General features: G+C 41.5%; 1 protein-coding gene across 1 annotated transcript in view; it reads left to right on the forward strand.

Annotated features, from left to right (window-relative positions):
- The first annotated feature begins 22198 nt into the window (after positions 1-22198).
- The window catches only part of LOC126483921 (heparin sulfate O-sulfotransferase), a 78211-nt gene continuing 73335 nt past the window's right edge, over positions 22199-27074 (forward strand). The window contains exons 1-2 of the mRNA XM_050107197.1: positions 22199-22609; positions 22688-22917. Of these exons, the coding sequence (XP_049963154.1) occupies positions 22480-22609; positions 22688-22917 (360 nt within the window). The 5' untranslated portion in view covers positions 22199-22479. The remainder of the gene's footprint in view (positions 22610-22687; positions 22918-27074) is intronic.

Raw genomic sequence — 27074 nt, forward strand, 5'->3', positions numbered from 1 at the left:
TGTAATAGTAAGTAATGATAAAGAACTAGAGTATTTTGATGAAACAGAAAACTATAACAAGCTAAATTAAGAAGCAGGTGCTCTTACAGACGTACTATTGGATCGGGAGGGCAAGTATTTTGATCAAAGTGAATTGAAAACTTAAGTAAAGGATCAAGAGTATGAAATTAATGTAAAAAAAGAATCAAAAATAACTCAAAGCAATGAAATTAGTGAAATAGTGGAAGAAATATTAGCAGTGAACTGTAAGTTAGGTGCACAGACGTCTGAAATGCACTCATTGAACCATATGTCGAGTGTGAAAATATAATAATTGAGCAACAACTTATAATCTTTATTAAGCAGTAAGGTGGAAGTTTCATGTGTTGAGGTAGGTACACTGAGTAAAAGTATGAAAAATAAAGGTAAAAGTTGGGCTCACTAGAGTACAAAGCTAATGTCGAAATAAAAGCTGTAGATGAACAACTTAAAGTATGTAAAGTCGAAGTTTGCACAATTCTTGCTCAGTCACTGAATAAACTTCAGGAACTTATTTTAGCTAGTGGAATGTAGTACTAATGAAAATGTTCGGAATTTCGAATGGTGATTAAGAAAGAGATGGGCAACAAAGTGTAAGAGGTTAAAGCAGATGTTTGTAGAAGAAAGAGATCATTGGAGGCTTCCAGTGTTGGGTAGTTTCTGAACCAAAAGTTTCAGAGGTAGAAAAAGTTGAAAGCCATTACTCCTAAATTATCCAAGAAAACAGAGATTTTAGAAAACTCTCGTCCAGTAACCAAAATTTTTCCATTTAGACATACGAATTTGGGTGAGCACAGTTGTCGTAGGATGTAACACTTCGAAAAATTCTTAGAAAAAGTTTCAGAAAACTATTGGTCACAGAGTAGGGAGTTGGAACTGTACAGCGAATTTTTAGATTCACCTCCATACAGATCTGGCAATAATAGAACGATGAAAATATATTGTTCATATCTGTGTTCGAGGGGTTTTCAATAAGTAATGCAACAAAATTTTTCCGTCCCAATTTCGGTTGACGAAATGCGGAGTTTGTTATAGGACATCGTGGAATATTCCTGCTCCAGGCCCTATAGTTTCGTGAAGTTCGGATACATGATGGTGCTATAGGTAGCCTTCAAAATGGCATTTGTAATGGAGGTGCATTGCAAGCAGAGAGCTGTCATTTATTTTCTTTTGGAGGAAAACCATAGCATCGCAGATATTCATAGGCACCTTCATAATGTCTACAGAAACCTGGAAGTGAACAAAAGCAAGATGAATCGTTGGGCGAGGTGTCTCTCATCATCGCAACAAAGTAGTGCAAACCTCTCCAACCTCCCTTCTGCCAGCTGACCACACACAGATGTGACTCCTACAATGTTGAAACGCGCAGACACTGTCATTCGAGGTGACTGACAGACCACAATCAAATATCTCACTGCACATCTCTGTTGAACAGTGAAGCACTCTGACACACTCGTCCACCAGTTGGGATACTCAAATATGTGTGCATGCTAGTTTCCTCGCCACCTAACAGAAGACCATAAAGGGCAATGAAGGGCCATCTGTGAGGAATTTCTTGAGCATTATGAGGCTGATGGTGATAATTTTTATCGAATATCGTTACAGGCCATGAAACATGGGTTCATCACATCAAACAGGAAACAAACTGACAATCCATGGAGTGGCGCCACACTACCTCTCCTCTCAAGAAAACGTTTAGAGCCACACCTTCCGCTGCAAAGTCATGGCGACGGACTTCCAGGACTCTGTAGGGGTTATTCTCTTTCATGTCCTTCCTCATGGTGCAACGATCAACTCGGAAGTGTACTACGCAACCGTCAGCAAATTGAAGAAACGACTTCAGTGAGTTTGTCGGCACAAAAATGCCAACGAATTTCTGCTCCTCCGTGACAAGGCAACGCCTCACAAAGTAGAGCAGCCAAGAGGAGTTCACAAAACTTTATTCGATTATTTTTCCTCATCTACCCTATAGCCAGGATATCGCACCTTCCGACTTCCATCTGTTTGGCCCAATGAAGGAAGCACTCTGCAGGAAGCAATTCGTAGATGAAGGGGAGGTTAGTGATGCACCAAGACGTTGACTCCGATGCTGACCGGTCGAGGGGTACCATGTGGGCATACAAGCACTCCCAGTAATGGAGCATAAGGCCGTCGTACTGAACGGAGATAGGGTTTTGCAGCCAGAAGAGTGGGGAATAATATGGTGTATTGTAATCCTGAATAGAACCAATCTACTTTCAGAAAAAATGAGTTGTGTTACTTATTGAACGTCCCTCGTCGAAAATTACAGCATATTAACATCCCAGTCTGTATTCTTAATGACTATGCATACAAAATTACCATGGGGTGTAGTGATGGGGATCATAATTTGGAAATATTTTTGAAGAAAATTGGGGAAGCAGACAGCTGGAATCGAGGTGACAGTAGAAATTTTCTTGGTAATCTTGGATGACATATTTAAAGGAATCTCGATAAAGAATATGGTGTATAGATGACATGAACAGATGGAGGAAGAAGAGATATCAGGCAATGTAGGGGACAAATAGACAGTCAGAAGACTAACTGGAGTGGATTGTGAACACCATCTGAAATGATTGAGTGCAGTGAAGAACAAAGAAGTTTTAGAATGAAGATAGTAAATCTCCAAAAAAAAGAAAGACAAAAATATAAAAATAAACACATTCTTGTCTGTTGGCAGAGGTTACTAATTTAATGAAAGGGATAATCTACAAAAGAATATTGAAAGGGAGAACAGATTGATCTATAACTGAGAAGTGGGTAAAATGTAATGGATTACGATCTAGATGAAATAAATATTGAATATGACGTAAATGTTATTAATATTCCCTTGTATGTATTCCCTTGCACGTATAAGGAGTGTATGGAAGAGATGGATAGGTTAGAAGATATTCTTAGGGAACATTCAGGAGAAAAAGGACACACACACACACACACACACACACACACACACACACACACACACACACACACATTGTAGTGAGGAAACCGAATCAAGTGAGTTTGGGGGAGAACAGGAAAATTATACTGAAGAGAAATGTAAGGAGGACAATCAAGTAGGAAGTTGTGTTGACACTGATGAAGAGAATTGAAGACGGAATACAGTCAATACAGAAAGCTTCAACCTAAAATGATGAGCAGAAAAATGTGATCAATGTACTCTGGGCTACATAAAGAGCAGATTCATTGCGAGCGAAAAATTGTCAGTGCATAGAACCTTTGAAGAAGTAGGAAAGGAGAGATGAATCAAAAAAGGACAAGTTAAAAATAAGTTTTAGAGAAGTGTAAATACACTGAGAAAATTGATATACTGCCAAAAAAATGTGCAACATCCCCACCGACTGTGTTCAGTGGCACCATGGTATAATATGTGCATACTGGGGGATTTTAATGTTAATGAAGCATTTGTCACTATTATTGGCGATCAGATAGCGCTCATGAGGCCTGACTCTGCACCCTCTGTTTTGATTCTGTGGCCGATTTACAGGTGAACAGGTCAGCCATTTGAATAGGGTGGCATTGGATTTCAGGTCTAAAGGAAGCTGGGCAGACATATCGACAGATTGCTGCACCGTGTGTTGGGCACAATGTATTGGTGGTGGGCCGCTGCTTTCAGCAGTGGTCTGTGGAACATTACCACTCCTGCGTACCAGCTTCAGGACGTCCACATAGTGCAAACGCATGTCAAGCTCGACACATTATGTGAGCAGCAGTGGCCAACGGAACATCATCCAGAGACAAAATCTCGGCACCAGTTGCACATGCTGTGTCATCAGGGACCAATAGGAATCATCTGATAGCAGCAGGATTACGATCATTTGTGCCTCTGGTCAGCCTATGACTGACACCATCACACCACAAAGCAAAGTGGAATGGTGCTCTATTGGCTTCACTGATAAGAGCCAGTTCTGTCTGCATGTGAGTGATGGATGTACATGTACATGTCATAGATCTGGTGAGCTGCCTATTTCAGAGTGCATTTGCCAATGCTACACAGGTCACATCCGAGACATTCATAGCGTTGGGCGCCATCAGTTACAACTGGTAGTCACATTTGGTGTTTCTGCAGAGGAAAGTTACCAGCCTGCTACATTGAACAAATGTCATCTCCATGATGTTGTCATTCCTTCTACAGGAAGGTGATATGGTTCTTCAGCAGAACAGTGCATGGCCACATCTACAGCTGGTGCAAAACAACACTCTCTTCATCGTGCAGAACTGCTCTGGGGGGGGGGGGGGGGGGGACTTACTGATTCTCCTGGACTTGCAAGAAATGTTGCTGAACTGGAAAGAAAAAAGCACAAGATACTTGAGATAATCTATAGCATGATACTTTTCAGTACCTTTGTGATTATTTCGTTTGCGATTACATGTCTGCATTGCCACCAGATGGGGATACACTGTGGTCTGATGCAACTGCATTGGCATCCTTTACTGTGACGTGTTTCATTTGGCCTCCATATTCCTACAATGATGAACTACTTGTCCCCTCATTTGACAATAAAATGACTTTGTCCTTGAGGATATTACTTTTTTCTGGCAGTGTAGTTTAATGAAATCTGGTTAGGTAGCAGAGGTAGCTCATCAGGATTTATTTTCGGAAGAAGAATTATGTCAGAAGGATCGATATATAATAAAGATAAACACTGATGCCTTAAAGTAAATGGTTTTGTTGGACACTGGAAATGAGCCCACAACACTACCAGAAACATTATGTGAATATTTAAAGAAAAGTAATAAAATCATAGAGATGCCTGTATCTCAAGAAATTGTAGTCCATGCCAAAATAAAACCAAGCAAAATGATAAAAAGGCAAGTTCACTTGGCATTTCAGACTGAGATATGAAGCAGAGTATGAACTTCTAATCACACCTGACTTACGTTAAAATATAATTTTAAAGATGGACTTTATGAATAAATTTAATATAAAAATTTGTTGTCAGAAGGGGATGATCACATTTCTATGGAATAGGGCTGAAGTACAATCAGGGTAATGAGTGAGGATAATGGGATAGAACATACAAGGGTAACTATGATACCATTAGTTTATGTATAAGAAAGTTATGGAAACTGTACAGATCCAAATGTTGAAAAGAAGGAACTGTTAATGAGGAAGTACATGAAATTTATGGTACAAGTGAGAGTTAAAGAGCAGAGTTGTATAATAGATTCCTTTTGACAATGACAAAGTATTTTTTGATGAATAAGGGGAGTGAAAAATTTGACTTATTGACTGAACACAAACCAGTATACTCCAATTTTGTTAGATCATACTCAATACCGTTGGCTAGAAGGGAGGCTGTGGTCCAAAGTTGGTTCACACAGAAGAGTGAGGTATTGCTAAAAGGAGCAATAGGAAATACAACAACCCCTTAGTAGTTGTGGGTAAGATGGATGGAGAAGAATGGGTGCTAATAGACGCTAGGAAGTTGAACACTATAGTGCAGAGGGATGTGGTAAACCAGAAAGCATAGAAGATCTGATACCAGAGTTTGATAGTGAAAATTTATTACAACTCTTAGCCTAGGATCAGGTTACTGGAAAATATCATTACCTTATGAGCCATTAAATTTGGTTGGTTGGTTGATTTGGGGTAAGGGACAAACAGCAAGATCATCACTCCCATCAGATTAGGGAAGTATGGGGCAGGAAGACAGTCCTGCCCTTTCAAAGGAGTCATTTCAGCATTTGCCTGAAGCGTTTTAGGGAAATCATGGTAAACCTAAATCAGGATGGCCGGATATGGGTTTGAACCGTCGTCCTCACGAATGCAAATCCAGTGTGCTAACTGCTGTGCCACATTGGTTGGTCATGTAAATTTGTTGCATTTTTGTTTGCAGGAGAAAAGTATCAACACTGTATTCTTCCTTTTGAGACATTTTAATGCCAGTTTTCATTAGAGCATTGGAGTTAGTTCTGGGGAGGAAGAGAACTTAAAACTTAATTTGTATGAACATAACAGTACAGTAGCAGCCAAAAATTGGGAGAGGCATTTGAAAACTCTTGTAAGAACTATTTCATTCACTGTAGAAAGGTAAGATGACTTTTCAACTGAAAATATTAGTATTTATTAGGACAGTACTAAAATTTCTAGGATGTATCATGACAGCTGAAGGAACTAAAAATAGTTTAGAAAAGAACAAACTCATTAAAGAATTCGTTGCTTCCAGAAGTAAAAAACTAACAATATCCTTTGGACTGTGTGACTCTTATAGAAAAATGACTTCAACCAATCACTTAATAAACCTGTACAGAACAAACTGTTAAGTGAGAACAAGACTTGTGTTTGGACTCTAGAATATCAAGAGATTTTTGAAAACTTGATAGCGCCCTTAAGTAAGAATAGGATCATAAATTATCCTGTTTTTAGCCAACTTTTATAAATGAACATTGACAGCACTGCATATGGATCAGATGCCACACCTTACAATTCGGTAGAGAATAAGAAAGGGTAAGGGTACAAAATAATATCGTTTGCAAATAGGATGTTAAATAAATGTGAAAAAATTTATAGTATTTCAAAAAAAGAGAAATTTGTTACAGTCCATGACTTCAGCAAAATCCATCATTTTCTTTTGGACATAAGTTAATTAGTTTAATGGAACATAAAGGCCCATATAAACGATCAAATAATTTGTCAAACTTAACTATATTCGCCAAACATTTGACCATGTACAGTGCTGTTTGATGTGTTTGTCAAGCATAGAACATGTCTGAAGTATTTGTGAGAAATTTTGATCGACCACATATTTGACAAGATGGAGGACATCATATGTGTCAGTGTTTTGCTGCATGTGTTCAGTGGAAATTGTTCTATTACAAGTTATCTCACTGTACTGTAAGTTTCCACAACTAAGGAAACTACGGTCAAGGATAAAAACGAAATATCACTGGCGATTGCCAAAATGATAGTGATGTCGAATATTTCCTAGGCGTATATTATGAGAAATTGATTAAGAAGAAAATCAGTATTCTACACATAACACATAGGCAGGAGTGCCATGAAAAAAAATTGAAATTCTCTTGTTCTCCCATGGAGAATGTGGACTATATGTTTCTACATTGTGGTATTTTAATGAATTGTCATTAGAGGACCATGTAGAAGAGAATAAAGTTTCACATACTTGTGCGTTCTTTTTTGGTGTGAGGATGAAGTAACTCTAAACAAGTCATTAAAAGTTTCGCTGTCCATCCAAAGAAAGATGAAGTAGTCATTAGGTTCTGAGTGTAATATTTCCTTTACCAGGTTTTCATGTCCATACTTATTTCTCATTTTAAACTATTCCCTGGATCAGCATCTTATTTAAAGACTGTGCCAAAATCAATGTTAGAACTGCTTTATCTGCATTTGTTGCCATTCCAACTAAAGTCAAAATGCACACAGCATATATAAAAATCTGCTTCAAAAAGTAAGATGAAATTGACAAACTTTTTTGGTATGTGTACAGGCTTGTTTGACGTATCCATGGCTAGATAAGAGCGAATTTGACAAACAAGTTCGCTGTTTTACAAGAGACTGAACAACTTATCATAGATTTTGATGTCCATTTGAAGAACATTCGTGTAATCATAGGATTCTGAGAGTAATATTTCCTTTGGCAGAGTTTAATTGCTATTTTTTTTTATTTTAAGCAATTCCTTGGACCTGTGTCATCTATTTATCCTCTTTTTCTGTAAACACTGTGCCAAAGTTAATCCCACAACTGCTTTGTCTGCCTGTGTGCCCATTCTCATTACTGTAAAAATACTCATAAATGCAAGCAGCATATGCTTCAAAGTTAAACTAGCAAATTTTTGTTTGTGTGTGTACAGGTTTGTTTGAGAAATCTGTGGCTAGACGAGGGCGGATTTGACAGACATGTTTGCTTGTTTACAGTGGCCTTAAGGCTTTGTCTTGTTTCACTAAATATAGACTGATTCACAGTAGATTGATGTGTTAGGTACTTTATTTACAGTAATTCAGTTTTGACTTTAAGTATACATTTGGGACAGAAAATGTAGTGCCGCACTCATTGTCTAGACTACCTTAGGGAATGTTTTGTAGAAAAGAAAACTCTGAAGAGAAGGAAATAAAGAATATATGTAAAAATTTGGGCAAAGAACAAAACCAGTCAACCACAAGGTACACAAGAGGAGCCAGAGGAGGAGAAGAAGGTGGCCTACCTGCCATATGCTGGACCTATTTCTGCAAAGATCAACAGAATTCTTTCAAAATATGATATAAAGAATATCTTCTGTCCACCCTCCAAAATTGGGACCATGCTAGGAAGTGTGAAGGACGACCTGGGGCTGTGTAAACCAGGCATTTACAACATCCCTTGTCAGTGTGGAAAGTCATACATTGGCCAGACAACCAGGACAGTGGACATCAGGTGCAAAGAACACTAGAGGCACATCAGACTCGGACAGGCAACAAAATCTGCCATAGCGGAGCACTGTCTGGAGCTTGGCCACTCAATGGACTATAACAACACCAAAATTGTGACACAGACGCCATGATTTTGGGACTGTGTCATAAAGGAGGCCATCGAGATCAAGGTCACAGACAATCTAATAAACAGAGACAGCGGTGAACAGCTCAGCTCGGCGTGGAGTCCGGCTCTGGAGCTTATCAGGGCTCAACGAAATTAACCAACAAACTCCTCAAGAAGTAGTAACGCTGCAGGAGGAGCGCCAGGCGTGTGCGGACCGTGAACACAACTCCCGACGCAGGACGGGCCCCTGACAGCCGCCACAACCGCAGATGATGGATGAGCCGAGCACGGACGACCGTCGGAGCACCAGGGAAGTGCCAACACAGCAGGATCAGCGCCAGGTGGGCGCGGACCGCGAATGGAGCGCCCAACAAAGGACAGGCCTCAGCGAGCTGCCACAGATGGAGACGAAGTCGGGCGCGGACGTCCGAGGGAGCACCGGGGAAGAAACAACACCTTACAAGCAGCGCCAGGCGGGCGCGGGCCGCGTACAGAGCCCCTGACGCGAGACGGGCTTCACGCAGCTGCCACAACTGCAGATGGTGGACTAGGCGGGCGCGGACGTCCGTCGGAGCACCAGGGAAGTGCCAACACCTCGAGAGCAGCGCCAAGCGGGCGCAGACCACGAACGGAACGCCACATGCGGGTCCAGCCCCAGACAACTGCCACGACCACAGATGGTGGACGAGCCGGGCGCGGACGTCCGTGGGAGCACCAGGGAGGGGTAAAAACCTCAGGAGCAGCACCTGGCGGGCGCGGACCGCGAACGGAACTCTCGACACAGGACAGGCCTCGGAGAGCTGCCACAGATGGCGCCCAAGTCGGGCGCGGACGTCCGAGGGAACACCGGAGAAGAGACAACACATTACAAGCAGCGCCAGGCGGGCGCAGACGGCAAAGAGAGCACCCATCGCCCTCTGGGCATAAATACTGGACAAGATCCTCCAACACGGGATTGTCGTGCTGCTGTTCTAACGGCAAGAAAAGCAAATTGTATGGTAAAAATGAGCAGCGTGGGACGAGATGTCGCGAGAGGCGGCAACTCGGCGACAGAAGAAATAGTTTCCCCCGCTCCCGCCCTGTACATCAAGTGCAGGGAGGTCGAGTGGGTGGAAATCTATGATAAGATAGGACAGAGCTGCGACAAGGAGGTTGTCGTTGAGTCCGTCGACTCCGACGCCACCATCAAGCTCCAGGCCGCGAACTGGGACTACAGGGCCCTAAAGGCCCTTGTGGCCGCTCACACAGTGGACGCCCCGGAAAGAGGTGCGATGGGTCAGAAGACTCGTCGCAAATAAGTCACCTAAGCGCTCCTGAGGGGACTGCCTTGGATCCTCACGGAGCGAGCAGTGAAAGAAGGGCTGCGCCCCCAAGGTTTTGTTGAGGCAACCGTCAGGTTGCACAACAAAACCAATGAGAAGAAACCGCCGCTGTTTATTGTCGCCACACCAGCGGCAGATAACGGCGAGGACATCCTGGGAATCCGAAAGCTCTTGGGCTTTCTCGTGCAGCCGGAGACTCTCCCCCCCCCCCCCCCCCCACACACCTGGACACGAAGCCACAGTGCTTCAAGTGCCAGGTGGAAGGGCATGTGGCAAAGCACTGCCGCAACGCCGCCAGGTGCGTCAAGTGCGGACGTCACCATGACATCCGCACCTGTACCAGCACCAAAGACGTCCAACCGACGTGCGCCCGCTGCGGCGGTGAGCACGTCGCTAACTGGCGCGGATGCCAGGCCTTCAGGCCTTCAACGGCCGAAATCCCGCCACAGCACAGGAAACGGCGTTCCAGGGAAAGAGGAGACGCCGCAGAGGAAGAAGACGGCAACGTCCTGCAGCCGCTGCGAACAACGGAAGGGCAGTGGCAACAGCGAGAGGAGGAGGCAACGTCGCGGGAACAACGGCGGCACCCGGAGGAGAGGCGACGACGGCCACCGCTCATGTGCGGCCGCCTTCCCCCGCCGCCAGTGGCAAAGGCGCTGGATGGGGGCGGCGGCGCGACGCAGCGTGTGGGAAGACGGCGGCGACAGCTTGCCCCGACGTCGACTCGGCCCTCCAGGAGGCGGAAATAAGATTCCGCATGGTTCTCCATGCAGAGGTGGAGGCCCCCTGCCTCACTCTCCGTGAATACCTCCGCCGCAATACCAACAAGGAGACGCAGGCGCTGCAGACGGATGAGCGGCACAAAGACGATGGGCCGGCAACAGAAGCAGCACATCCCAGTCGTGACCAAGTCACACAAACGACCTGGCCGAAGAAGATGAGCATCAGTCGAGCCACACAGGCCTCGTTAGAAGGCAAGGGAGCACCGGCAGCACGCCAGGACTCAAGCGTCAAAACCAAGCGTCCAGGACTCAAGCGTCAATCACTGGGCCACCCTTGTGGACAACGAAATCCTGGACGTCACCAACCCAAACTTGGCCGACCGAGATGAACACCAAATGAGCTTCCTGCAAAGCAAGGAGCTCATAAGAAGAAAGGCGGAAGCCTGAGACGAGCAGTTCAGAAGAAAGCAAGAGGAGCAAGAGGTGGAGCGTGACAGAAGACGCGAAGCCGCCCTTGCCCGCCGTGAACGCTAGCGCCAATGCTGGCAACACGGCAAATAAAGAGAAGGCAAGTTATAACAAGCAGTTCTGGCCGGGTTTTGCAGGTTTTCCTTGGCCGCTAAGGTAAATACCGGAACTGTCCCCAACAAACTCCTGCAAATAAATTCCCAATTGGAAGAAACCCCCCCCCTTTTTTGCACCCCAGCGAGAGAAATAAAGAGTGCCACAGCAGAATAAACTTTACCCCTTGGCTGAAAAGAGCTAAACGCATGCTCTACAACAGCCCGCCCTTCTCCATCTGAGAAAGGAACGCAAAAAAAAAAAAAAAAAAATACTCCAACATGGCAGTCTCAGGTAGCACCTGAAGAAGGCAACGAGTTACATGGCCAAAATATTGTGCCAGAGCGACACAAACATCTGGCAGTAGACCCGATTACTCCACATGTCAATTCTTATGTTATCGAAGCCCTAACAGACTGTAGCCATGAAGATGAATCTAAGTTGTAGTAATTCAACATTTTTTAAAGGGAACTCACATACATAACTGTTGTTTCTAACGCCATAATTACATCATAGTATGCAATATTTAGACACAAATGTTTAATGAACTCTATCCCAATATAAAAATTCGAGAATCATCTAAACAAATTTAAAAACCAAATGTTAATGTAGAATGTTCCAGAATAAAAGCACAAGAGAAATCTATTAGCAGTATACAGTTATCCAGTTTTCTCATTTAGAGGGTATGTTGTCTAAGGCTACTTATCAGTAATAAATGTTGCAGACTTTTAGCTGGGACAACAATCGAGAGCCTCAACAATAGTCATAAAATAATATTGCCATGGATTCCTGTATTCTTGAGGAAAGTAATATTGCTTTCAACTATTATATAATAATGGATACTTTTTTCCAATTCAGCCATAATGTTGTTGCTTCAAAGAATTATATTGGCAAACCCTTAACACTTCCATTTGCAAATGAATACTGGTATTCGAAAGATACGCAAAAAGTTAAAAAAACAACCAAGTGGGAACATGTCAGTTGAGGAATGACCAATCACTGTGGATAACCTCAATGTTTCCCTACAAATTGGAACTGTGTTACTTGAGAACGAAATGATTATGGAATGTGGCAAAGATGCATGCGCTTCAAAGACTATAAAAACTAGTGCATTAGATCGTTTACGTCATCAGCATCATCTGACTAGAGTACAGTAACATTTGGTATCCCACAAGGTTTTTTCCTATGTCCCTTACATTTCCTTATGTTTTTGTTATTGATCTACCTGTCTAGAAACGCCAAAAAGGCACAGTTCACTTTATTTGCTGATGTCTTATCATGCTGACTGGCAAACTGCTTCCACATCCCAACAATACTGTAAACAGCAACTTCCAGCACTACTTCTGAAAATGTTCTAGACTGGTTTCAATCAAATGGTCTGTCTTTCTCAATGTCAAGACACAATTGATACATATTTGCACAGAATTCAAAACAAAAGATTATCTGATGATAAAATGTAAAAGTAAAGACATATTAAGAGTAGATTCTGCCTAAATCATGGAACTTAACATTGACAGAAATCTCATCTGGATGATATGCATAAGGGCACAATGGCCAGGGTGGGTGTAGTGGCGATTTGAATTTGCGAGTCCATGCAGTAATGCAGTTGTGCAATAACTGCATAAAGGTGTCACTTGACACCCCCCGAGTCACATACGGTCATCTAAAGGGGCCAGGATATCGCATTGTCTTGCGATCATGTTTTATGTGTTAGAATTCTTGTGATCTAAGGTAAATTCTGACTTCACATAATTATTACAAATTTACATTACAAGATAGTTTTTTGTGACATAACTATGTTGAAAGAGGAGTTGCTTAGCAAAAACGTTCTCATATCGACAATTGCTTCATAGGAGGCCATTGCCAACTATGAACAATTTCTTTGGAATGGTATCTCACCTGGCACTCTGGCCAGCTAGTGGTCAATTACCGACCATTGTGGTCAATATACCTGTCATTAATTAAAATTTTTTCCTCCCATTTTTACTGTTATTTATGGGATCAAATATTGACTGTGTGTATGATAAACAACAAATAATCATGAATATTAATAATTTTACTAATTAAAAATAAGTATAATAACTACTGAATATCAATAAATAGTGATCGTTATAAAATAACAAAAATAATTTATTTTTATGTACAATGATGATGTACATAAATAATCACAAAGGAGACAGTCACTTGTAGAATCTGTATGACATGGAGAGAGCAGTATACACAGTGTCAGATGGTAAAGATTTCAAATTCGCTGCAACCACCCTCACCCATCAGTTTCAAAGAATACAGTGAAAGGAAGACCTCCGAAGAAAAATCTGTGTACTGCTGACAGAAAGAAGGTATATGGATTGTTTCAGAAGTTTTTACCTCAAACCAAGAAAAAAATTACTATTACCTCTTATTGTTGGAGAGAAGATTTTTTACTGTGGCAGTTAAGGATCTAGCATGCGCAGCATTTGAACTGACCATTAAGGGTATTCTTCCTCATGACTCTGATAAGGAGACCAGACTGGCTGGAAGGTCATTGACTGCTGGTTTCCAGGAAAGCTTTCCATCATTGGGGGTGAGATCAAGTAACCAGGATGTGCAATGTAGGTCCATGAACAGTGCACAGTTATTTGTGCAAAAACGGTGCCTAAAATTTTGTAAAGCACTTCACCTTTTCTCTGCAGTGGTAATGAATTTTCCTTTGAAAACGGTAATAATATGATGTAATTTTTTACTCTCTGCATTTAATTTGTGCTGTAAATAATTTTCTTTTTCTCAATATATTTTTGAAGGTTAAAACTGATTTTCTCAATTTAATGAGACCTGTGTTTGTGTATATCAGAAGCAATATTGAATACAAAATCAATCCTTGTGATACACTTCGTCTGACTACTTCAAATACTGAGCGCCTATCGTTACGTAATTCACATGTAGCTGAAACACGTTATTGTACTTGTTATTCCGCGTAAGTGTAGCGTATTTTGGAGTAAGAATTTTATTCTTTCCTGATTTAATACTGTTTCTTCTGTTGGTGATCGAAAAAATAAATGTTTTTAAATACACGTGGGTTTCATTTATTGCCTACAGAATTGGTGATCCCAAGAAAAAATAACAATTTAAGTCGCAATAACGTTTTTTCGCGTCACATTCGTTAAACATGGAAGGAGCAAACTGCTTTAGACAAACCATTAGTGACGATATCTAGTATCTGCAAATCTTCAACAAGAGACTGAAGTTTTAGAGCTTTGGACGATGAGAAATGATAGCAAGATAGACAAGACGAGTTGACGAGTTCCAACAGCCACAGCTGTGCCTCGAGCATACACGCGCGCCAGAGATTGCGAGATTTTTCGCTTACTTGCTCGTTCACATCAAACGCACTGCTACTACAATTACGCGCGCCATCGTTAACGCCCACACAACTGGACATATGGTTTGCGATCTTGGAGTACATTTTCGCACAACAAGGATCACAGAAGAATGTGAACAATTAAAGCTGGCGATTATTGATGATGATATTTTCCAATGTAATTTTACACCCATCTCACCAACAAGCATACCTCACCTGCTACTGATGGGAAAAAGTTGGGAAAAGCTTTTGCAATTTTAAAGTTGTGTTTGATCACTTAAGTACCTAACTTTAAAAAAAATTCTTCATTTTCTTTGTGTGCTTTTCCTGTTTAATTTTTTTATTGTTCCAGATAGTATTCATTTTGTTACTAGAGAAGATTATCTTCTTGAAAGGATATACATTTTAATGTTCTGGTGACTTAGCTTAGAGTTTTATAGCACAGTTTATAATAAGATATAATCCTGTCTTCGTTTTTGTTCTTGGATGTCAAGTAGAGTAGTAGGTCAGAAATCAAACCCACAGATATTTTGAGACTTTTTTTGTTAGCTTACACTCGGAAGTAACAACTCTACATAAAAACAAAGAATAAACATCCAACTCTCAAAATCAGTTACTCTTCCAAGGAATAAATAATGCACTTCACTGGTCAATCTCTTGTTCCCACACAGCTCCACCCTTGAAGTGCAGAGTGCCTGGGATGTAAGAGTACTTGAATTTTTGTCTTCCAGCTCTAGTACAGACGACCGGTTGTTGTGTCGGTGCGAGCACAGGTGTGATTGGTTGTTCTGTAGTCATCTGGCATCTTGGTGTTGTCTCTTCATTTTGACTAGGTGTATACCTCACTTGACCCTCAGTCATCCTGAACTGGAGGAATGTTTTTGTGCATTGGCGTTGGTAATATCCACGCTGGTTTCATTCTTTCAATAGAAATCCTGACAGTTTTTCCATTTTGCGAGATGTCTATATTATGGGCATCATGTCACAGTACTTGGTAGGACCCAGCATAAGGAGGTTGTAGAGGAGCGTGCATGGCGTCTGTGCACAAAATAACATACGAGCAATCTGCCAATGCTCTGCAGACGAAGACCAGATGTTCACCATGGCAAGATGCTAATAGCCCTCTCATCCTTGCCCCGTGGTTACGAATGCGCTGTACCAGCAGTGGTAGCTCCATTTGTGGTGGTAGGGTGCCGTTGTGAGATAATCTGTCAGAATTCTCAATGGTTCTCTGTAAACCAACTCTGCCACTGATGTGCCTACATTCACCTTATACGCAGTCCATAAACCTAGACGTACTAGTGGCAGCGGTTCTGTCCAACTCTCTCACTGACACTTGAGGGCCTTCTTCAGTGTTCTATGCCACTTTTCCACCATTCTGTTGATCGCCGGGTGATAACGGATTGTGTGGTGACCCTGGAATCCACACAGTCTAGCCAGTTCTTTAAATAGATTAGATTCGAATTGTCGACCCTGATCTGTCGTAATATGTAGAGGGCATACGAAACATGCTACCCAATGTGCAACAAATGCCTTTGCCATTGTCTTGGCTGCTACATCTCTCACTGGTACAGCCTCTGCCCAACTAGTGCAGCAATCCACTACCATGAGCAAGTATTAGCAACCCTCTGAGGGTGAAAGTGGATCAATTAAGTTGAGGTGAACGTGACTAAACCTCGCTGGCGAACCTGCAAAATTTCCGACCTTGGCATCAAAATGTCGTCCTACTTTATAACATTGACACTGAAGGCACAAGTGACTCCAATTGGGCGTGCTAAGCTGTGGACACTATCTGAAGGCACTTTGCGAAATCACTGCATAATGCAGGGCCGTGGCCTCTGTTGTGATACGTAGCACCATATTTTGATCTTGCTTCTTGGCAATTCTATTTGTTACATTCGCAATTCTGTGTGCTGATCTCTTAGTAAGTCTCACAACTATTGATTCCTGTCTTGTGCTGTGGCGTGATCGTCGTAATTTAAGATCCTGACTAAGCTGCATACTCTCGAAAAATAACCGGCGACTACGTTCCCTGCACCTCTAATATGTCGTACATTCATAGTGAACTGGCTGATGAACTCTAAGTGTCGGAGCTGTCGTGGCGAACATTTGTCGCTGGTTGTGCAGAGGCTGACACAACAGGTTTGTGATCCATGAAAATTGTCATTGGTCGGGCTTCAATGTAAGGACGAAAATATCTCACACTTTCATATAACGCCAATAACTCCCTATCATAAGCACGCCGTTTTGTCTGTCTGTGCTGTAGCTTCTTTGAAAAAAAAAAAAAAAGAAGGAAACACAAAGACATCCAATGTCCATTGACTTCTTGGTATCATGATCCTCCAATCGCGACCATGCTGGCACCTGGGACAGGGTGGCAACCAACACTGCCGGTTCCAGGCTGGATTGTAACTGGCTGAAAGCGTTACTCATTTCTACTGTCCAATTAGTGCACTTTACAGCATGGGTGTCGAAAGGTTCGCAGTACCAGCAGATATTATCGGCAGTAGTTTAGCCTGGAGTGGTGTCTCACAGCTTTGGGTTTGATGAACGATGCGACCGTGTTTTCGTATCGGAGCCCGTCCATAACTCCAAGTCTGCAACTTTTTCCATTGTGGTTCATAACTCTTGGAGTTCCCCATCGATGTCCGATGACTATCGATAAGATGCAGCGGCACAATTCGTAATCGGCTCCTCCAAACACCACAATGTGTGTGTGTGTCACCTTTTGTTATGATGCTACTATTTGTCCCTGCTACGCATGTCACAGTAGTTGACTCCAATGTGGCATATACTCTATCAGCTACTTGCAGTAATTTAACCAGCGTTAGTCCTTCATACGCTACTAATGTCAATTGTACTTGAAACGGAACCTGTTGTCGCCAGATATGTAGCAGCAACTCATTAGATAGTACGCTACAGTCCGCTATCGCTCGCAAATGTCTCCATACTTTCGACGGGTTTCTGTCTCCATATTTCTCCTGGTAAAGCACTTGTGAAAGCCTCTGCTCAGGTAACTTCGTGCAGCGAGTGATTAGTGAAGTCTTCAGCATGAGGTATGCTTGTTGATGAGGTGGGTGTAGAATCACATCGGAAACTACTGTCGTCGCTCTCTGCTTCAAATTGCTAACTGCCAGCATAAATTGTTCACAGTATTCTGCGATCCGCTGTTGTACGAGAATGTTTTCCAAGATCGCAAACCATATGTCCGGTTGTGAGGGCTTAAATGGATGTGGTCGCAATTGTAGGAGGGGCGCACTTGACACTAGCGAACAGGCACCCAGAAAATATCTGGCGCGGTTCTGCAATCGTGGCGCAGCCGTTATCACTGGTGTTTGTGATCTCGTCTTACCCATCTTGCTGTCATTTCTCAGCATCGGCAATTGTAAAACTTCAATCTCTTGTTGAAGCTGCCCGCTGTCGTCACCAGTAGTTTGTAAAAAATTATTTGTGCCTTCCATGCTTAACAGATAGAATCCGAGAAATGTTATTGCGACTTAAGCCATTATTGTTTTCATGGTAATCAGTTATATAGGTTATATAGGTCAGAAAACAAACCCACTTACTGCATAAGTAACAGCTCTACATAAAAATGAAGAATAAACATCCAACTCTCAAAATCAGTTACTCTTCCAAGGAATGAACAATGCACTTCACTGGCCAGACTCTTATTCCCTAAGAGTCTTCTCTTAGTGTTGTACAATATTCTGTTGCGCTACATTGCATTTTATTTGTGTATATTTTATAGATCATCTCACCATATTGCACAGGAGTTAGGTTAATTTTTATTTTGTGATATACATAGTTATTTAAGTCTCTAACAGTATTTTTACAAGCGCAGTTTTATGTTGAACAAAATATTATCATTACATTGTTTTTTCTTATGATATACCAATACATAGAACCTAAATTCTTCAGACATTAATTTATAAATACAGTGTTATATACAGCACTATGAAATTAAACCGTCAGACCGTTCAACTGATCATTTCATCACTCATAAATTTCTCCACTGAGTAATTGCATTTTTCGACTATAGTGTGTAGTTTTCTCTTCAGTGAACCTATTTTTAAGCTCATTACATCTCTACTCTTGAGTTTGTTGAAGATTTTCATTCCCTTGTACTAGGGTGGCTGATACTGGTGTATTAAATGGTGTTTTGAAAACATGAAGTTTTCCTTGCATCTAGCGTTGTACATATGTTTGAAATGGTTTTCTTCAGTAAGCCCAGGATTAATGAGTAAAAAGATGATACTCTCAAATATGTACAATACAGGGGCAGGTCACATTTTTAGGTTCTTGAATAATGAGTGTCAGGATATACTTGGAGGGCAGCATACATTTGCTTATGATTATTTTTTTAAGTAGCAGAATTTGTGACCTTCGACTTGAATTCTCCCCAAAAATTAAGCCATACCTAACAACTGTGGTACACCATTCCCCTATGAGTTATGTCTGTTTCCCCAGAGAGTATGTCCATTGCTAAATCAAGGCTGTTTAATTTAGTTGCAAAATAATCTATGTGTGCTTGGCAACTTAGATTTTTGTCCAAGTTTAGTCTCAGGAATTTAATGGACTGAGCTTCTTAAATAACTTGATTTTTATGTATGGTAAAAATGTTACTAGTTTTTATTTTTTGTTTTTAAATTCTGTAAACAGAATTTTTGAAATGTTATGTTTAGAACAATTTTGTTGAAACTATGCATCTGGGTTGTTCAGTATGTTTATGACACTACAAAGAATTTTTCTTATTTTTCGTTTTGCAATAAGTCCCGAACTATCATCAGAAAACATGATTGGTTGGACACTGATATTGAGAGGTAAATAATTTGCGTAAAAGAGGAACAAGATTGGCTCTAATATTGATCCATGGGGAACTCCTTGTGAAACTGTATTCCACAAAGATGCATAGTTTATGGTGTTAAATGTTATCAGTACCCCTTGCTTCATGCTTGTCAGATAAAATACCAGTCACTGCAGAACAGTTTGCCCAATGCCATATCTGTTTATTTTATGAAGCAGCAGGAGTGATTCACAGAATCGAACGCTTTTGTAAGGTTTCAGAAGATATCTGCCACTTCATAGATTTTGGCCAGTCATGAGCTGCTTTTTGATCAACAATTCATTAATAAGTTCATAGTACTTTTTCTTTTTCAGAATCAATATTGTTTTTGGGGACAACCTCATGTTTTGTGGTAACATGTGTTACATTGACTGAAGCTATATTTTCAGATATTTTGGATAAGGTGAGACACTATAGATGCAATGCTAATTTCCCATATTCTCTGTTGATCTCTTTTGTGTGTGCTGAAGTATGTCAGGGAAGTTGGCTCGCTTAAATGATTGATTGATAATTAAAGACAGAGGGTGTGCTATTTTATCACAGAAAAATTTAATTATTTTGGTGATATTTGATCCTACCTTACAGCATTTTTTTCGAGAACAAGTTATAATTTTTCACACCCTCGGTTGAATCTTTACTATCTGTAAGAAGTGTGGGGAGTCCCTATTCTGATCCAGGTCAAAAAAGTTTATTCTGTTTTCATAAGAGATTGCCTCAACATTATAGTTTACTACATTTATGAGAAACTCATTGAAGCATTAAGATATTCAAATGGAGTTCACAATAGTGTTGTTGTATTGTTTACATTTTTAAATATCCTGGCAGTTAACTGTTGTACATATATACATACATACATTAATACTTGTTCCATAGATCGTGAATACAACATTTGGAATGTGTTGCTTTAATGTAAGTTCTGTTTACACTTTAGCTAATTTGGATTTAATAATGGGTCATAGTGCCTCAGATGTATTCATATGTCCTAAAATGAACTTATCTTTTGACTTTTTTGGCAGTTTTAACAATACTTTTAAATATAACTTTGTAATGTCTCACATATTTAATAAGGTCAGGGTTTTATTGTGTTTCAGCTCTTTATGTAGCTCTCTTTTTCTCTCACTAAATATTTTGAAGCATGGAGGAATTCAGTTCAGTTTACTTTTGACATTTTGGTGCCATTTTTGGCTGGGAATGAGTCACTGAGTACAGCTAGAAAACTCCTTAAAAACTATCACAGTTCTTAGTACTTGGTACACTATTATCTAGGTATCATCTTATGGCAGCTATCTTTTCAAGGAACAGGTTAAAGTTATTTTTGCAAAAGTTTCTTTTCATGTAACCTTCCTTAAAATTATTTGTTATTATTATTTATTCCTAGCAGCTGAATAAACAATGCAGAATAATCAGAAATTCCTAAGCCTAAACAGACATTGTTTTCTCTGTCAAACATGCAGTTTGTTGACATATTGTGAATACAGGCAGCTGTATGGCCATTTTCTCTAGTGATTTAACAAAAATTTAGTTTAAAAGCAGAGTTCTGAACTAAGTCAATAAACTTTTTTGAGCTATGGTCATGACTTACCACATTTATATTGAAACCATCTGCTGTTATTATATTTTTCATCCTTTCTTTGTTAACTTTATCTAGAAGACACTGGAGTTTGGATTAGAAATTTATATTTATTGCAGCTCGAGGGATTCTTAAACTGATATGACTATTTTGTTCATCTCTTTTACTTCAACACAGCAGATTTCAAAAGAGTATTGCTCATTTAAGTACCAGTAATCAAAATCCGTTTTTATTCAATATGTTAAGCAGGTATCCACAAGTATGCATCAGCCTCTCTCCCCTACACATGCTTCTTGCCACACTGAAACATTGTAATATATTTAAGATATTTTTACAGAGTCACTGATCAGTGTTCATTTAGGCAGACAGCTTTGACAGTTTTGCTTTCATTGAGGATAAATTGCAATTTTGTTACTAACTGCCTTCAAACATTTATATTCCAAAGCACTAAGCAATTTTTCAACTTTGTTTATTCTTCTAAGCACAACTTTTCATAGATTTCTCACCTCTGTCTTTACCTCATACCAGCTTCTACTAAAAAATCCTTCAGATGCCATGGTGATTAAATTCCTTTCATGTCAAGGAGGTAAATGGCTCCTATTGCTTCTTCTTTTGTCGTTGCTGTTTCTTCGTCTGCTATTGCCGTTACTTCTTCCCTTGTTGCTTGTGCTTCTGATGATAAGGGCTCTGTTTCTGGGAATGGTGATGCCTGATGCTGCTGCCACTGGCGATTGTGGCCCTGCTATTTTCACTGATAGTGTTGGTTCTGCTGTTGGTTGGGATGATGATGTTGCCTCTTCTGTTGTTGCTGCTGCTTCTCATGATAATGGTTTTGCTTCAGTCGATGCTCGTTTTGCTGCCACTGATGATGGCTCTGCTATACCAGCTGATGGCGATGGTTCTGTTCCTGATAATAACAGTGCTTCAGCTGTTTTTACTTGTCCGTTTGCTGTGTTCTGATGCCCTCAGTAATGAAGGTGCGTTTAATCTGCTTCCGCCGATCAATTTCTTAAGAAAACAGTTTTCAAAGTAGCTTATGACTATACACTGTGTTTTTCATTTCCACCAGGGGTGCTGTGCGTTTCTTTCCAGTCTGTACTTCACAAGTTCCGTAACTGTGTGGAAACACAATATAACATTTCTGGGCTTTAGAAAATCGATAATTTTCACGCAGACAATAAGTTTTTGGGTGAGCAACATTCCTTCTTGTGTGAACGCATTTTACGGTGATGTCGCCTTTCGTTCCATTGATTCAGTGTGAATCGACGTTGAAAGCAACTTGTCCGTGTAGGTCCAAAGATCTTAGTTTTTTTCAGTGCCTGGTATAGCAACTTCTGTGATTGTTTGTTTCTGATCAGCTGTTTACTATTGTGTTGATATGATACAGACGTGGTGGTGTTTGTACTGCATACATGTTTTGGATCGAGAAGTGTCTGTGAAATATTATACGTGACAGCATCTTATGTGGAAAGCAAGAGCTTCAGTAAAGAAATGCGTAGACAGCTGTTTGAATGTAACTATCTCGTTCACCGACAGTGAAAATGTTGTGACACGTAATGAACGCGAACGAACATTATCGCGGCATTTACATGAAATACGTTTCGTTTACGTTCAATGCAAAGGATGATACAGAGAGTTACTGTCGGAAGAGTGCTGTTATTTGGCGCTTTGCTGAGTTTTGTCATTTTTGTACTTCTTTTTGAGTCTCAGATTCTACAAGTAAGAGAGAGTACTAAGGATTTAGGTAAGAACAGTGGAATTATGGGCTTCGTACGGTAATTCTTTATGATGTAATAACTACATATTACCTTAATCTTTGCAGAATATCTTGTAGCAAGTCTTCACCAAAGAAATGTTGAGAATCATCGAATTTTCGACAATAGACCAGAAGAGTCAATGTTTACGGACATGGTAATTATTTATAACCGTGTGCCGAAAACAGCATCAACCAGTTTTGTTGGCGTAGCATACGAGCTTTGTAAACAAAATGGATTTCATGTTCTTCATATTAACATTACAGCTAATATGCATGTACTGACGTTGGCAAATCAGGTAAACATTATTTCCCATTTTTATGAATGTTGATAATATCAGTTCACTGAATTGATGAGCTGCAAGCAGTAGTGTGTGTACTGAATGTTGTACGGTATCCACTTAGTTGATATGTTTGGAATTTGTCTGCACAACTAATAGAGTTAGGTAGAATAATAAAATGTTCCTCATCTTTGTAACTGCCAATCTTTTGGGTGCCATTCTGACCACTCTGCCGTGATATATCTCATGTGTCACTCATGTACCGATAGTTTAATATTAACGTAATGCAGCATTATTCCGGATGATCGGACATCCACAGACGTGGATGTAATTTTCATTGAATTCTAGGGAAGTGTGATTGGCCGATCACTGTTTGTCATATATATTAAAGATTTAGTGGACAACATTAATTGCCGTCTCAGATTTGTCCCAAAAATTGTAGTTATCTATGGCTAGAATGTGGTACTAGAGTCTCCTTGAAATTTGGTTATGGTGACAGACAGATCTGTAGCATAGCCTGAGGTCTGGCCTAGGTTGGAATCTGATACTTTGTTTAAGAGTGAATTCCAACTATAGATTATGGTAACAGAGTAATCTTTAGCAAAGCCTAATTTTTACGTGCATGCCATATTTAATGCATTTTTTGCCAATGAGTAATGCAAGTTTCATCACAAAAAAAGATAAGAAAAATCGTATTACCTAATGGACAAGACTCCACCAAGCATTTTGATGCATAGTGTCTATACATATTGTGTGCCAGTATCTGGGAGTAACAATGTATAGACATATTAATTTCAAGGGTTGTATGGGTTCAGTTGTAGATAAAGCATAAACAAGGTTATATTTATGAGTAAAATACTGGAGAACTGTAGGTCACAAAAAAAAAGAGATTGCCTCCAAATTACTTACACAATCCACAATGAGGGCAGACAGCAAAGGACGGTGATGTGAATACTTACAGTCTTGTTTGGCTTGTGGAAAAGAGTAATGGATATGCTGAAAAATCTCAACTGACAAAAGAAAGTGTCATATATCTTGTTAAAAAATCGCTTGTAAAAATTCAAGGTTTTCAGAGTGGAATCTATTGATTTTTCAGTTTCCCATGTATCACTCACATAGAAACAGTAAATTCATCAAAATAAACCTTTGTTTGCACCTCTATTCACAGAAACTAGTGTTAACAAGCGCAGTAGTAGTTTTCTCATTTATGCAGAGATAAGAGAGAGAGTGAGAGGGGGGAGTTGAAGACACAATACTGACACCAAATGCAGTCTCAGACTTGAACCTTACAAACATTCCATTTTAATGATTCAGTGGATGCAACATTTCCTTTTGGCATATTGGCCAGTTTTCTCACTGTAACCCATTCCAGGTGTTGATGTTCGTCTATTGGTAATTGTTAGCTCTTCACTCACAGCCTGTTGTTGAGATCCCCATTATTTTGGAATGTGATTACCAGCTTGGGAATCATGTCTTGAATTTTAGTCCTCTCAGGACCATGTTTTGCATTGAATGCCCGTGCTATATGCCTGTGCTGTCTGCTTCCACCAGGAAGATTTTGTATGTGTGCTCAGCAAACTGCATGAGTAAATGTGCTGCAGATACTGTTCTGTGGTATAACAAGTCTTTAGTATTACCAAAATAATGACCAGTATTTAACAGTCCAACTAGTGTGGATGGTGAGTGGAAGGCTGCGTGTGGTTGTGACCATTCACATTCGGTGAACCATTAACCATTGGATAAACTTATTTGCAAGACAAATCTTTCAAACAGAACTTTGACAATTTAGATATGCAGAAGTTTAAAACTTATTTTGCACCTAATAAATTCAACTTGAATAATCTTGAAATAGATGGTTCTCAGTAATGTCTGTTAAATTTTAAGATTAGTGTGGGGTGAAAATAAAATTAACTGGCACCAGAAAGGATCAAACCACAAACCCATATTTTAAAAAGTCAAAGGCAATTAAAGCAGCACTGTGTGAATGACTGCTGGTATCAGTCACTTTATAGTGCCACTCTAGTAATTCATAAGCAACGGGCTAGGCACATTTCCTGGGCCGGGCACTGTCCATATTCAAACCCACAATATGCCACAGTCACCTTTTGCATCATTGCTGAGCAATGATTGCTATCCATTGTTGCCAGAAAAACACCCCGCTTCTCAGCAGTACACCGCAATCCACTTCCCAAGTTCTCTCCAGTTCTCAAGCGCGATCCAACTGGAGGAGTAGCATAACAGACAGTTTAATGTCTGAGGTTGTGATGGAGAATGTGTGTGCCAAATAATGATACATTTTGGACAATGAGAATTGTGTGTTAATTTGTATTTGAACCTATTTTAAAGCAAGAACATCATATGGAACAAGTGTAGCATTGGGTGTAAATACACTCCTGGAAATTGAAATAAGAACACCGTGAATTCATTGTCCCAGGAAGGGGAAACTTTATTGACACATTCCTGGGGTCAGATACATCACATGATCACACTGACAGAACCACAGGCACATAGACACAGGCAACAGAGCATGCACAATGTCGGCACTAGTACAGCGTATATCCACCTTTCGCAGCAATGCAGGCTGCTATTCTCCCATGGAGACGATTGTAGAGATGCTGGATGTAGTCCTGTGGAACGGCTTGCCATGCCATTTCCACCTGGCGCCTCAGTTGGACCAGCGTTCGTGCTGGACGTGCAGACCGCGTGAGGCGACGCTTCATCCAGTCCCAAACATGCTCAATGGAGGACAGATCCGGAGATCTTGCTGGCCAGGGTAGTTGACTTACACCTTCTAGAGCACGTTGGGTGGCACGGGATACATGCGGACGTGCATTGTCCTGTTGGAACAGCAAGTTCCCTTGCCGGTCTAGGAATGGTAGAATGATGGGTTGAATGACGGTTTGGATGTACCGTGCACTATTCAGTGTCCCCTCGACGATCACCAGTGGTGTACGGCCAGTGTAGGAGATCGCTCCCCACACCATGATGCCGGGTGTTGGCCCTGTGTGCCTCGGTCGTATGCAGTCCTGATTGTGGCGCTCACCTGCACGGCGCCAAACACGCATACGACCATCATTGGCACCAAGGCAGAAGCGACTCTCATCGCTGAAGACGACACGTCTCCATTCGTCCCTCCATTCACGCCTGTCGCGACACCACTGGAGGCGGGCTGCACGATGTTGGGGCGTGAGCGGAAGACGGCCTAACGGTGTGCGGGACCGTAACCCAGCTTCATGGAGATGGTTGCGAATGGTCCTCGCCGATACCCCAGGAGCAACAGTGTCCCTAATTTGCTGGGAAGTGGCGGTGCGGTCCCCTACGACACTGCGTAGGATCCTACGGTCTTGGCGTGCATCCGTGCGTCGCTGCGGTCCGGCCCCAGGTCGACGGGCACGTGCACCTTCTGCCGACCACTGGCGACAACATCGATGTACTGTGGAGACCTCACGCCCCACGTGTTGAGCAATTCGGCGGTACGTCCACCCGGCCTCCCGCATGCCCACTATACGCCCTCGCTCAAAGTCCGTCAACTGCACATACGGTTCACGTCCACGCTGTCGCGGCATGCTACCAGTGTTAAAGACTGCGATGGAGCTCCGTGTGCCACGGCAAACTGGCTGACACTGACGGCGGCGGTGCACAAATGCTGCGCAGCTAGCGCCATTCGACGGGCAACACCGCGGTTCCTGGTGTGTCCGCTGTGCCGTGCGTGTGATCATTGCTTGTACAGCCCTCTCGCAGTGTCCGGAGCAAGTATGGTGGGTCTGACACACCGGTGTCAATGTGTTCTTTTTTCCATTTCCAGGAGTGTATTTCGGAGTAAAGGAGACCACTCACCAAGAAGCAGATGTGCTGAGTCATCAAGAGGTCCACACAGAGGAGAATGAAAAATTATCAGGATTGCGGTTTCGTATGTATACCGGGGGCAAGGAATCTTTCAGGTGGGATGGGTGAAGAGAAAAAGAGGTGGAAATCAGGAGGAGGAGTTGGGGATTGGTAGCTGGTGGCTTGGAGGGAGGCAGCAGGTGCACAGGGTGGAATACAGGAGGTAAGTGTGACAGGTGCACAGGCTAGGCATGTGGCACACAGGTAGAGAGGCCAGTGAGGTATAGCACACAATGAAATTGATGTGGAGGTGTGGATGAGGAGGAGGTGACAGGACAGAGGGAGGGGAA

Source organism: Schistocerca serialis, chromosome 6 (genome assembly GCF_023864345.2).
Source record: "Schistocerca serialis cubense isolate TAMUIC-IGC-003099 chromosome 6, iqSchSeri2.2, whole genome shotgun sequence".
Lineage (NCBI taxonomy): Eukaryota > Metazoa > Arthropoda > Insecta > Orthoptera > Acrididae > Schistocerca > Schistocerca serialis.